This window comes from Nelumbo nucifera, chromosome 7, assembly GCF_055504915.1.
Source record: "Nelumbo nucifera cultivar China Antique chromosome 7, China Antique-T2T, whole genome shotgun sequence".
Lineage (NCBI taxonomy): Eukaryota > Viridiplantae > Streptophyta > Magnoliopsida > Proteales > Nelumbonaceae > Nelumbo > Nelumbo nucifera.
The window spans coordinates 18,096,288-18,110,957 of record NC_142655.1 but is presented as its reverse complement, the minus strand read 5'-3'; the positions used below and the strand labels follow the sequence as shown (position 1 = coordinate 18,110,957).

At 39.0% G+C, this 14,670-nt stretch overlaps 1 protein-coding gene across 1 annotated transcript in view; it reads right to left on the bottom strand.

Annotated features, from left to right (window-relative positions):
• Positions 1-14,670, bottom strand: part of LNO1 (Nuclear pore complex protein) — a 71,769-nt gene that overhangs the window by 512 nt on the left and 56,587 nt on the right. The window contains exons 14-16 of the mRNA XM_010273626.3: positions 9,199-9,550; positions 2,042-2,273; positions 33-1,958 (exon numbers count right to left, since the gene is read on the bottom strand). Of these exons, the coding sequence (XP_010271928.1) occupies positions 33-1,958; positions 2,042-2,273; positions 9,199-9,550 (2,510 nt within the window). The remainder of the gene's footprint in view (positions 1-32; positions 1,959-2,041; positions 2,274-9,198; positions 9,551-14,670) is intronic.

Below are 14,670 nucleotides of genomic sequence, written 5' to 3'. Positions count from 1 at the left end.
AGAAAAAATAAGTAATGAGAATAAAATATTACCTGCTACAGGAGCTGCTGAGAACCCACCGCCAGATGAGGCCACAGCAGCAAAACCACCACCAGCAGAGGCCGCACCAGCAAACCCACCACCACCTGAAGCAGCAGCTCCAGCAAAGCCACCACCTGAAGCAGCAGCTCCAGCAAAGCCACCACCTATAGCTGCATTACTAGCTCCACCCGTAGGAGTGCTTAAAAATGAACCACTAGATCCAAATCCTCCAGGATTTGCAGTTGCAGAGAACCCGCCACCACCAAATGCACTGGGAGAAGCAAAACCTGTTCCTGGTAGACCAGAGCCAAATTGTCTTGACTGTCCAAAGCTACCAAGTACTGACCCCAGGGCCTGCTGCCCAGGTCCAATAGCTGCTGGCTGGCCAAACCCACCCCCAGTAGGTGCTGGAGAAGTGGGTCCAGTGCTGAAAGCACAACTATATGTAGACAGATTTGTTGGTTGAGATGGTTGGGAAGGCTGTACAGACTGGAAATCAAAGGATGCAGGGCGAAACAGCTCCCCAGTAGGAACTGTGAAAGTGAATGAAGAGCTTGCAGCATTTGCTGTTGCATTAGCAAATGGAGCACCAAAAGGATTGGCTTTTGGTGCAGCTGATGTGGGGGCTGATCCAATTCCAAATCCACCAAGGCTTCCCAAATTCAATTCTGTTGTGTCAGGAGCTTCTTCTTCCATATCATCCTCCTGTGACACATTGTCCATACTTTCACTTTTTCCATCAGTGGTACTGCTAAAAGATGAGAAAGGTGCTGCAACTGGAACATTTGCAATAGATGGCTGTTCAAATTTAGTGCTCGAAGCAACAATAGAGGCAGAACGGAATATGTTCTTAAAATTGGGCTGCACTCCAGACACCAATCCAGTAGAGACTTCAGTTGCAGGTTTTGGTTGCATAGGTGGTTCTAATTTTAAACTGCATTCACTTGCAGGGTGATCAGTATGCGGAAGGGAAGCTTGTGATGTGCCAAGTATCTCTGATTTTGACATAAGCTCACCAATAGGAGGCTTACTTTCTGGAGCAGATGGAAAAATCACCATTTTTGAGGCCTGTGAAGAGGAAGAAGATGAAGGAAGAGTAGGTGGAGCAGAAAACTGCAATGCAACCGTTTGGTTAACATCTTTACTGGGTTTAACATTGTTTAGTTCCCCAAATGATATGGTTGGTGATGAGGATGGGACGGTTGCTAGCTCAATGGGAGAAGATTGGGAAATTGATGAAAGAACAGCTGACGACAGTGATGGAACCAAGGGCTGCACAGAGGCTGAAGAAGAAACTGTTGAAGATGATATTGTATTACCTGATTGGATTTTGGTTGCGACAGTATCAGATTTGAAATTTTTCTCATGCAGAGATGTAGCAGATTCAGCAGCAGACATGGAGGCAAATGTTGAGCTATGGCTTCTTTCGAGTATTCCAACCGACTTTTCTGGATATCCTGCTCCTTGTTTTACACTTCCAGTTGGCTTTGTCAGAGGGCCTCTGTTCAACAACATATCACTCACTTGAGCCTTTACAGGTGTGGTTTTCTTTTGTGTTGCATGTGGCTGTTCAGCTAAGTTCGTACTGGTTGATAGTGTTTGATTTGTAAGATTTTCAGACTGCAAATTTGATTTCAAACTGGAGACAGGAACTGGTTGGACAGTGGATGGACCAGACTTCCCAATATGAGTCACTCCAATGATTGATCTCTCTGAGGCCACATCCTGAGTCTCACTTGTGTTGTTTCGAATTGCATTGTATAATGATTGAGATGCCATTGCTGATGAAGATGGTAGAGGATTGCTTTGTTGTGTTACTTGCATGGTAGGAGCTTTTAATCCCAAAGATTCTGAAGGCCCTGAATGGTCATTAGCCCATTTGAACAAAGAAGTTGGTTGATTTTCGAAGGCCTGTTTTGAAGGTCTATCTTGCATGTCTACAGAAAACATATACAAGGCATGTGGTCAGCAATTATACTAACTAGATATTCCTTATAAAAGATTAAGCTGAAGAGACTACCTTTGCTTCCTCCATATCTCTGTGGCTCATTTTTTTTAATGGTTGTCTGCAAGGAAGGTGAAGAAGCTCTATGGTCTTTCGAGAGAGTAGTGGAAGGTCCTTCCCACACACGAGCACTAAATATTTCTTTAGTTTTCACCAGGGGTGGTTTAATTCCAGTCACCCTTGGACGTTCATCTTGCAATACCATCCTTTTTATAGTTGTTTTTGGAGGTTCAAAGCTAGCCCAACTCTACATTCAAGTTAAATTGAGAACAATTAAGAAAATTTAATATAGTTGGCTGCAACTAATATAAGAAAACTAAACATTACAAAAAATCACTCTGTGCACTTGTAAAAAAAAATAAAAATATTTAAGAAACAGAAAACTTCTCTTTTTATGGTGTATGACCATATATCATACAAAAGAGGATAATCCAAAATGACAAATGAGATTAAATAAGCTGTTGCTTATCGAATTACAGTTCAGTGGTTGAATTGAAGAGGTGCTTTCAAAGCGTTATCTTGATGAGTTAATATATAGAAAAGAAACTGCGCAAAATGGGGATGAAACTTTGACATGATCAATGGCATGACTGAAAAGAAAAGAATTATAATCAAGACTTCAAGAGTACTCATGGGAATTAGGGGTATATAAAAAGAGCAAAATTACCTTACTGCCTTTCCAAGAAAAGTAATTTATGGTAAGGTGCAACATATGAACTAGAAAAAATTGCACAAGAAAAAAAAATTCACCTCAAAAAATTGTGCAACCACTTCTCAGATCTACTAAAATATCATATGGATCAAACACATCAAGACAAACTTGAAAATATAACCTCAACATATCATATAAGTCACAAAAGCCAGATCTAGTTTAGTTCAATTTTTCTTAGAAAAGTAGACAGAAAAATCAGTTTCATCTGCTATAATTTTTTTTTTTTGCATAAAAAACACCTAAAATTACACATCAAACAACATAAATTTCAATGAGAGGAGTTCCTACCATACATATAACCTACTTATATCATCTAACAACATACCGACAACAGAAGCTGTGCGAGGGGATGTCAACAGATGATGATGATAATTCCAATCCTTCTAAACCAGTGTTCTACCATGCTGTGGTCGATGATGTGTGATGAATTAGAAAAAGGAGTGCGAGATGAATTGAAACGAGAGAGAGAGAGAGAGAGAGAGGTCTGGTGAAAAACTATTATTGGACCAAAGCCCTTTCTGTTTCATTATATACTTGATTAGAAATTAAGGATCAAAATATCGATACAATGCACCCCATATCAGTATCCAAGGTCATAGATACACCAAAATACACAAGGTTTGCAGGTTTTCGAAGTTTGGGATGGTAGAAAGGCATACCTCTCACGGTGATAAAATAAAAATAAAACAAGAGTATCGGTCTATCAATATGCACCAAAACCCAATTTTTGGAATCAGTGCATATCGATATTTTGCTCCTTGTTAGGAATACATAAAAGACAACACTGCCCCCATTAGCAAACAAATGAGAAAGCAAGAATAACCATGTTCCATTCTTTGGTTCTCTACACCTCAGGACCTCATTTTGGTAGGATAATAATATACGGTAGTATATTAAAAGATACAGATGAGTGTAATCAATGGTTAATGGGTAAGGTAGGATGTGATGAGGATGGTGCAGAAGATGATTTGGTGTTTGATGATGATACACTAACATGGGGAGATGTTGCTCATGCTTCTAGAGTTGAAAATCCACTAAGGTACACAAGGTCTAGAGCTTCAACTTCACAAGCAAGAGCAGCAAATGAAGATGAAGTTGACATTGAAGACCAAGACGGCTTCAATTGGAAGATGAAGAAGAGGAAGAAGTTGACATTGAAGTTAAAGTTGAAAAAGAAATTAAAGAGGATTTTGATGACTACAAGTTAGATGACAATGAAGATGAAGTTGAGCATCCAAGTGAAGATGAAACCTAAGACTTTTTTTTATATAGAAAATTGTCTATGACTTTTGTTTTGTAGAAAATTGGCTATGACTCATTTTTTGGGTAGAAAACTGTTTCTGACTCTTCCTTTTTGTAAGAAAATTGTATATAATCTATGTTGTTTTTTGAAAGAAATTTGTCTCTCTGTCTCTTTTTTTTGAAAGAAAATTGCCTATGACATGACTCTAACTCTATGTGATTGTTCATTGTATTGCGCATTAATGGCTTATAGCTTGCTTTAAGTCTTGAACTTAATGTTGATTGATGAGTAATTGAGAACTTGATTATTTCAGATTTTTGTTGTTATTTGACATTAATAGGTTGTTTGTTAACCATTTAATTTAATTTGAAGTTTAGGAAAATATTTTTTAATTATACCCTTCCAATTTTTTCATTTTTTTTATTTTTTAAAAAACTGTGCACCTTGCCTCATTTTTAATTATACCCTTGCACCTTTTGCTTTTAAAACACTGGTCATAGGCCTTTTCCAAGTCCAATTTACACACAAATCCTTCCTATTTGGACCTTTTCATTCCCTCTACACATTCATTAGCTATTAAGATTTGATCAATTATTGGTCTTCCTTGCACAAATGCCTCCTTGAAACTAGTTGATGAGGGAGGGAGTATTACTTTGACCCTCAACAATAGGACTTTTGTAGTTACCTTGTAGACACTAATAACCAAACTAATGGGTCGGAAGCCCTTTGGATAGGTCCGCATCAACTCCAAAGCTAACAATGAGAGTTCCTTAAGGAATTCAAATAAATCAACTTTCAACACTTCCCAACAACACTGATAGAAAGCCATTATGAATCCACCTGGACCAAGTAAGGGCCACTCAAAATATCTTTCTAGGCAACTTGATGCCTCCACATCAAGTAAGGGCCACTCGGATGCTTCTAAACTCAATCTTTCTTCCAAAGGTCTTCTGTAAAAGGATTTAAAGTGATCCACAAAAATTCTAGCTATTACATCCTGATTTAAGATCTGCTCCCCATTGATCTCCAACCTAGCCACAAAGTTCTTACGCCTTCTTCCATTGGCCACCACATGGAAGAATTTTGCATTCCCACCCCCTTCCTTTATCCATTTGTGTCTTGACTTTTGTCTCCAAGATATTTTCTCTCTCTTGAGGACTTCCTTCAATTCTTTCTTTAATTTCCATCTCAATTCCCTCTCTTTTGCTTGAAGGTTTCTTCCACTTTCTACATTATCCAACTCTTCAATATGAGAAATAAGAGTCAACTTCCTTTATCCTAACCTTCCAAAATGATCCTTCTTCCACTCCTTTATTTTAGTTCTCAATCTTTGCAATTTCTTATGGAATTTGATTCCCAATCACCTTATCCCCCTTAGATCTTCCTTCCACCATTTCCACTCTTCGAATAAAATTTGGATGTGTCAACCACATGTTTTCAAATCTAAAAAGTGTAGGACCATGTAAGAAGCAATATGTTCCTAATCTAATGGGGTGGTGGTTTGAAATGACTAGCAATTCTCTAGAAACCAAGCCTTCCCAATAATTCTCCCATCCTATATTAAACAAAAGTCTATCTAGTTTTGAGCACAATGGGTTTTCCTGAAAATTGGACAAGATAAAATTTGTTTGCAATAGGGGGATCTCATTCAATTCACAAAAGCCTATGAATTCATTAAACTTCCTCATACTAGTGGTTATAAACTGATAGAGATTAGAAGTTTCATTGGAAAATCTTATCACATTGAAATCCCCTCCCAAACACCAAGCACCTTCCCACAGGCCCCATACTACATACAGTGCCTCCCATATATCACCGTTGTCTCTATAAATATTTGTCCATAGACATTAGCTAGCACCCAAGTGAATCCATCCTCCACATTCTTGAACTTAATAGATATGGTATATCTGCCAATCAGTTCCTCCAATGATTCCAACACCTCATCTGTCCATAATATCACTATGCCCCCAAATGTCGTCAAGGGATGGGGTCTCCACCCATCTAATCCCCCTCGATTTCCACAATCTTTTGATCAATCTTCTATCCAACTCTACTAGTTTGGTCTCCTCCAGCATAAACATATTAGGATCCTCTCTTTTTATTAAATTTTTTATCACACTCCTTTTCTTGCACTCCCTAGACCTCTTACATTCCAATTGATTATTTTCATTTTTTTTTACCTTTTAATCCTCTTTTACTCTTCCCTCCCTACTTGGGTTTTTTTCTCTCTATCTCCTCTCTCACTAAATTCAATGTCACCCTCTACATTAGATATTAACCTTTCTACCTCTGTCTTTTTCTTCTTCCTTCTTCCTCTTTTCCTTTTTCTCTTTTCTCTTTCTAACATACATCTTCACCCATTGGTTCACTTGTCTTTGTGTTTTCCTTTATAGTTGAGTCGACCTTATTTTGGAACCACTCCTGACTTATTTCTTCCTTTTTTAAGGTCATCAAAAAACTCATTGATCAAGCCCCAAATCCTTTCTACTTGCACTTCCACCCCCTTCCTATCTTCCTTCTATCAACCCTCCCTTCCATCCTCACTGTCCCACCTCCACTTTCCTGCCTCAAAATATCAGATTGGGTAGCTGTTGTACCTGCTTCAGGCAAAGCACACACATCAGTAGCCAAAACTGAATGGACACACTTAGAGATGCTACAGGAGGGTCGATAACAGTGTTGGATGGGAATCCAGGTTTGGAGTTCAAAACAGCAGAATTAGTCCCTAAGAACAACACACCCAATTTGGAGAAAAACACTAGAAAAGTCTTCTCCTTTGTAAGATATCGATTGTGCCAATACATCTAAGAGTCACTTCCCAACAGAAAACATGTACCTTTGGAGGAACATGCTTGCACCAGACCTCAAATGAGAAAAAGAATCAAGACAAACCTTTTCCAAGAGAGTCAACAAATCAATACATTTGAAAATTCGAAGTCTCGAATTCCCCTCATAAAACCCAATTCCAACTACGCACATTTGATATAGACTCATTCTGAAAAGAGAGAAATTAAACAAAGAAGGAAGTTGATCTTTGAAAGAAGACTACCCCCAAGATGTTCCTAGATCAGTCTTGCTTGGATAGCAAAATTTGGTCAGCCTCTCCTGGGTTTTTTACTAGCACTTCTTCAATCCTCTAACATGGCAAGATTCTTTCCAACGAAAGAGGTTTGGTGTAACCTTGTACCCCCAAAAATAAGGGCCTTTTACTAGGAGGTGGTGCTCCAGAAAATCACCCCCAAAAATAAGGCCAAACTGCACCTTCCACCCGAATCACCCCACATGTGTAGCCTTTGCTTGGCCTATGCTGAGACAATTACACACTTACTTATATCCTGTCCTTTTCATGTCCTTTGTTTGGAATTGGTTTTCTTCACTTTTTGGTTGCAGGTGGACCCCTCCTTCAGATGTAGTAAGACTCTTTGATCCAAACTTCTTTAGACCAATGTTTTAAAACGCGGAGGCGTGACGCGAGGCATTCCACTACCTAGAGGCGTGAGGTGTAGTTCAGAACGCAAGAGGCATAAGCCTCCCGAACACAAGCCTCCTTAAGAGGAGGGGGGTTAGGAGGAGGATGAAGAGGAAGGGGGGATCTCATTTTTTCTTTATTTTTAATAAAAATCTTTTATATTAAGAAGAACGAAGATGCATAGCAGTAGTTGAAAGGGGGGGTCTTGTCGACCAGCACTACTATGTATCTCATTAACACCATTCCGTCTTCAATTCTCAGTAATCAATCACCATGTTATTGTTTCTTTCATCACTCACCATTTGTTTTGTGCATCTCCCTCCCCATGAACACACTAAGCTTACTGCGCAATTGACTATGTATGCCTTCATGGGTTACAGTTTAGAACACAAGGGGCAAGGGCTTTCTCTGTTATGTTTGTTTTTTTTTTAATTCTGCCCTTCATTGAACAGATTGTTAAATCACCCACACCATCCTTCTCTATTTTGTAAAACTTGCCTCTACAAGTTCTGAGTCTCCAATACTACCTCTTCAAGTATAACTCAGGAAGTATCCAGCTACACCATCAACTATTCCTCCTCCATCATCAACTCCAATGCCTGCTCCTCTATCATCCTTAGACCTTATTCCATCCACATATTCTCCTTATGTAAGTGACCCTTCACCTCCTACTTCATCTCCTTTATTTTGTTCCTCTAGAGTTTCTCATCCTCTTGACTGCTATGGATTTCCTACAATCCATAGCTCCCTTTCTGCTATTTGTCTTCCACAGATATCCTAAAGTCTTATCAGTAAGCTATAGCAGTTGAGCATTGGAAAGATGCCATGAACTCTAAAATCCAAGCTCTACTGGAAAACGATACCTGAGAACTTGTCCCCCCTCCACCAAATGCCTCCATTATTGGAAGTCATTGGGTGTACTCTGTTAAGCTGAATTTAGATAGCAATTTGGATAGATATAAAGACCACCTTGTTGTTCAGGTGTACAAGCAAGAACATGGTATTGCCTATGCAGAGACGTTTGCACCGGTTGCCAAGATGGAAAAGAAGAAGGAAAAGGAAATTAAAAAAAATATATAGGGGCTGAACCCTTAGTAGAAGAAGGAAACTGCTTGGTGATTAGGCAAGGTGAGCCTCAAAGGGCACCTTGACAACTATCTACTCCTCAAAGAGCACTCCTCACAGCCACATCCCACTGTGTATTGGGAACATCTCCCCATGAATAATAAATACAAATATAGGAGATGTTCCGATGTGAGGCCAAGACATGTTGTGAGGTCGGTGTGAGGAGAAGATCCAGAGTAAAAAATACAAATTTCTAGAAAATTACATTTTTGACATTTTGGCTCCTACATTACTAGGCATCTAAAGTACTATTTCAGAATACCAAAAAAACATGTTGCAATCGCAACAAAACAAAACATATAAGTAAAGAATTTTCTCATTGCCAAATGTGCCACCTCATTGTGGTGCTGACTTAACACCCCCCACTGTAGAAAAAACAATTTGACAATTTTACAGTTGGCCTTATTCACAAAAATCTGCATTGGCATTTTTTTTCTGTTGTTTCTACATAAATGGGCATAACCAAATTGCTGACATGATAATTGTTGATGCAGAATATCTAGATAACCACTATGGTACCAAATAACCTCCTTGTTTCAGGGATATGACAGAAGATAACAACAAGAAAAAAAAGGGGCATATATCCAATAGATAACAAAAACAGATATCAAAAGAAATATTACCCGATCCAATGAATCTCTTCTCCTCCTTGCAGTTTCTGGTTCCTGATTCTTCATAGCGCTTGCAGGGTTTCTGGACTGATCCTTAGTAGCAGTACTCTGTGAAGAAAATGCAAGTCGCTTGACTGGATTTGGTGTATGGCCACTACCCTTTACATCTGGAGAGTTGAAACAATCACCATTATAAGATAACCCAATTGATTCAAACAGCTCTTTGGCCACATTCTTTCTTTTCACAGAAGGTGACTCTATATTCAACAAAGCCATCTGTTTTGAGAGGCACTCAGAAAGTTGCTCAGCTGCTGCTAATTGGGAGTTCATTGTGTTATATAAACTATGCAAGGGCTGAGTGTGTCTGCACATATAAATATGACAAGTAGTCAAATAAATGTAAGATGCTGTAGGTCATAAAATTAAATCAGAACAGTCTAACCAAATTGAGGTTGCAGATGAAGTAGATATGAAGTTATGTTGAGGTTGCAGAACAGTCTTGTAAATCATCAAGTGTTAAAAACTTATGTTGAGGTTACAGATGAAGTAGATATAAAGTTTTAAATCTGAAGTACCGTTAGTAGTTGTTAGTAGTGATAATTTTATCCAAGCAGTATTTTTTCAATCAAAAGGGGCCATTGCTTGGAACAAGTGTGCAAATGCAGGTTCAATTCTGAGAGTAACCACTTTGTGCTAAAAACTGACAAGTTGGGTCTACAGTCCACCCCTTCCCCAAGACCCCAGATAGCTGACACCAATATTAGGTAATGGCCTTTTGTACTTTTTCAAGCAATATGAAGTTTTTTTCAGAGAACATAGAAATGCTTCATATAAATAATGGAACAAGCTTCTGTTAAAATGCTTCATGGCTTAATAGGTTTTAGATGGGAGAAATGCTTCATTGCTTTGTTACTTCAAAAATCTCCATCCAAGAACCAACCCCTAGGATGATGCAAAGTTGGTTTCTGGACAATACTTTCTTGCAACCCTACAAAATATAAGACAGAAATTCTAACAATCAAGGGTAAAACAAAATTACCCAATGAGTGATTGCCTTTTCTCCTAACCCAAATGACATAAAAACAACCCTCTAACATATGGAAAAGTAGAGGTTACCTCCAAGGTCTCATACCTTACTATGAGAACTAAGAACTGCTAAGCTAGCCTATTATGTATTGTGTGTTTTCACATGGTCTACAATCATACCAAGACAAGTTAGAAATATTAACAACCTGTCAAGTGATTGGTTCAAGTAACCCAATATGTATTTTTACAAAGACAACTCTTGTATTTTACAAGCATTTTATTAAAGAATAGCCCATGTAAATGGCAGAATCAACACCTTCAACGATAAATTAGAACACTAGCACAGGAATTAAGAGCTCAATTTCAAAAGACAAGAAGGTTGGCACATTCTTTAGCCAAACAAGGGGTGAACAGGTTTGAAATGATTGGGGATGCTTACAGAAAACCTGGTTTATAGCATTTGCATTATTGCATATAATAATTACTCAAGGACGTACATGGCTTAGGTAGCTGAAGCTGCCGAGGGTGGTGCTTGGATATGCTAGTATTGTACTTTGGGTCAAGAAACTGCTTTGAAGTTTGGTAATGCATGGTTTCCAAAGCAAAAATACTTTGGTAATAAAAAGCATGAAGCAAGATAGGATGCTTTGTGCTTTGACTACACAGCTCAGGGCATTCTTGCTTTTTTGCAAAACCACGGGAGGCACAAGCATGTGATGCCTTCCCATGTGCCATATATATACAGTCACTACAAAGACATGGCACTTTTATGCCACATATTTAGAGTTGCCACATGGCAAAAAAAATGTGCCATGTGGTGTTAATTTGTTCAATATATCATAACCATGTTCATTTTTAACATTTTGTGAACCATGTGGAATAGTTAATGCCATCTAGCTGCTTAAAAAGGGTAGGCTCTTTGAAGACATGTGCATTTGCCACATGGCAAGACGAGCAGGGAACAGATTATACTCTGACACATAAAATTTTTTGTCAGATGTGGCAAAGCAATACATTGCAACCAAATGCCTATTTATGCTTCTACTTTGAAAAGCTTGTTCTGAAGGCAATATTTACCAAACTACAAAAGCACACAGCAAAGGCATGAAGCATGCTTCCGTAGTTGTCAAGGCGACGCCTAGGCGACTTTTAGAGGTCGCCTCGCCTAACGCCAACATGTTTTCATATTATCCATACATATTTGTTTCATTTTTTTCAACTCCCATGTATATTTATATCATTTTATTGGTTGGTTTTATTTTATTAACATACACCCTGTTGTATGTTACACTTTTTATTAAGATAATTATTCTTTAATTAGAACTATGTGTATGTTACAAGTTTTTTGGGTTTAGAGTTCTGAACCGAGACTGAGAAGAGAAGACAGAAAAACTGACGATTGAGAAGAGAAGACAAGGAAGACCGACAACTGAGAAGAGTTTCCATTCTTTCAGTCCAAGTCGTCCAGGACCTCCAGGTAAGTTCTTTAGTTGTCCTGTACTCCTGTATTTTTCTTTCTTACATTTGTTTAAGGAATATTGTTGGAAAAAAACAGAGGCTCTGCCCCCTTCTTTGTGCGCCTCAACGTTCTAAATTTTTTCCTGTATTTTTGCACTATTTATTTATTTTGGTACGAAACAGGGGCTCCATCCCCTTTTTTTTCACTGCATTCAACCTTTTTATTGGCCTGAAACAGGGTCTCTGCCCCTTAAACACAGTCCTCTTATACATGCATTTTTATTTTCTTATTTTTTTAAGAATTTTTTTGGGAACGAAACATAGCCCCTTATTTTTCTCTTTTTGTCGCTGCATTTCTTGTTATTAAACATTGAAATTAATATATTATGTAAATGATGTATTTATGATGGCATGTTTATGTTTTTATATGAAATTTATAGTTAGTCACTCATTTGAATGGGTTTATTGCTAATAGGTAGTATATAGGTATATTGGTTAGAGAAGAAAAACAGCCTTTTGAAATGAAAGGATTGTTTAAAAAGTTGCAGAGAATCAATAGAAAGTAGTAGAAATCAGGTTTCAAGAAGAGAGAAGAGGAAGAAGGAGGCGGCGGCAACTAGGGTTCAGAGAGAGATTTTCGAACATAATCTCCTCTCTTTGTTAGACAGTTTTGTATGCCCTTAGCTTCAATCAGAATGATGTACTTTATGAGTTTATTGTAAATGAATAAAGATACATATTTGATTCATGTTCTCTTGGTATGTTTCTGTGTAATACCCTTAAACTGGACACTTAATGAGACTCGTGTTAGTTTAGAATGTTCACAGCCAGTGGGTCGGTCTGGGGAGACCTATCCTGACAAGGCTGACACTGTAGTGCCACCAAGTCGGTTGGGGTGGCTTGTCTCAGCTGCCAGGGTGAGACCCTAGGCACATACAGTGTAGGATTAATTGAATCTTTGAACTGGACCAGATTTCCAGTATTGCCCTGGACCTTGGAGATTGATGGGCAAAACTGGAAAGTTACACCCGACCCCTAGACTCGATTATGATACTGCACTAGGTGTCGGATTGGGCTATCTTTGATGTACCAATCAGTGAGATCCTTAGCGGGGGTCAAAACCTGGGTATGTTGGGACAGTTCGAGAATTCATCTGAGTGGGTGATCATAGTGACAGGATCAACCCCTTTGTCGGACAAAGGTAATGATCGGGGATGCACTCTCACTGATGGAAACCAAGACTGCCGGCAGCCGATTTCAACCGTTGAGATTTGTTTTGCAAAATATATTTTATATAAGATATAAAAGAATATATATATATATGGTTTCTAAAATGTTTGCAAGAAGGTTTTAATTCCCGGGATCCATGTGAATGGAGAGTGCAACACTGTTCCTTGCAGCCGAGGGAGAGGTCCTCTCTTGTCAGGCAGTGTATGATCATTATGGGCTGAGAGGTTAAGTGTAAAACCATTGAGGATAATACCTGATGGGCTAATCTTGCATCTGCCCACAGTTCCTGGGTGTTACAAGGTGGCTTGGCTCAGGGACCTCTTAGGGTAAGTGTTGGGCCCGTAGAGCCCATTTGATGGGTTTCAGGGGGTGCACTGTCTTTAACAGTGTATTCGGCCAGGCCTTGTAACAAAGGCTGGGCCGAACCCATGTGGCTGATGTGTAGTCAATGCTTGGTGTCCCACGCCATACAAGGAAGCCCAACTGGGCAGCAGTTAAGAGGGTTAAGTGAGCACATGAGCTTAATGGGCCTGAAGCCCAATTCGAACTGGGCTGTTTATTTAGTTAATGAAGGGGTGAAATCTGAAGTGGATCAGCTAATAGGATTGGGCTTAGACCCTATCCACTTAGAGAGTCCAAGATCTAAATAAGATTTAGATCTGGAAACCTCCTGATCAGATTAGGAGATGGCTGATCTGATCTCCAGATAAGATAAGGATTATCCCTTATCACTTAAAGGGACTTCTAACCCAAATATGATTTGGATTAGCAACTCCTAATCTGATTAGGAGCTGATCCCTTTAAGATTATAAAAGAAGAAGGGGGCGGCAGCCTAAAACACACACAGATCATCAGGTTTTCTTTAGTGCTGAAATCAAGAAGAGAGAATTCTGCTCCCTGCAAATACTCTCTTGCCGCCTCCCTGTTCTTGCCGCCCTGTTTGCCAGTTCGATCTCCACTTGTGGGAGAAGTCAAGATTGGATCTTGACATCAGTCCTTTGAGAAAGGATTGAAAGGAAGCTGTGCTCACGTACCATCTTGCTGATTCTTGCGAAGGACAGAGTTCTTGGAGAAGAACACTGTTGATTCTGCTCCACCTGCACTGCGCCATCTTCAGTGGGAGCAGTCTTTGGATCCTTCCTTGGGCGTGAACACCTTCGTTGGGAGATATTATTTCTCCGTATCAGGTATAATCCTTCCCACTCCTTTTTTGTTCAGATCTGGTTCAGTTTATGGTTCAGAATTGATCCTTGAAAATATGATTTTCTAAATGGAGAATACGATTCCCAGTTGAAGGGAGAGAAAAATTTTTGAAATTCGCCCCTTATTCCGCAATCTTTTGGGCGTCCATAGGATGGATCTCTCATCCCTTCACTCTTACACCCCTAATCCCATTTCATTAAGTTAAACTTTAGTAATTTACAGAAAAGCCCCTGATTAGGCAGAAAATTTAAAACATAACATAAAGAAAAATAAGGGCCCAGATTAAGGCCTATTACAGCAAAGAACATAAAAAGATAAAAAGAATAAACAGCCTATGGGCCATTCGAACCATCTTCTCTACAGTTAGCATAAAAAACTAATAAAGTAGCTTAGGAGAAGTAGGGATCTTTAGATTTTATACTTTCAGATTCCATCGCCTAGGCACCTTGACAAGTATGCCGATGGCAGTTGAATTGGCAATCTTGGAACTTCTGGGCTAGGTGCAGTCTTTAGAAGAGAAGGAAATACATTAGGGGCAGTGTTTTTTAAGTGTGAGATGCTGTGCAA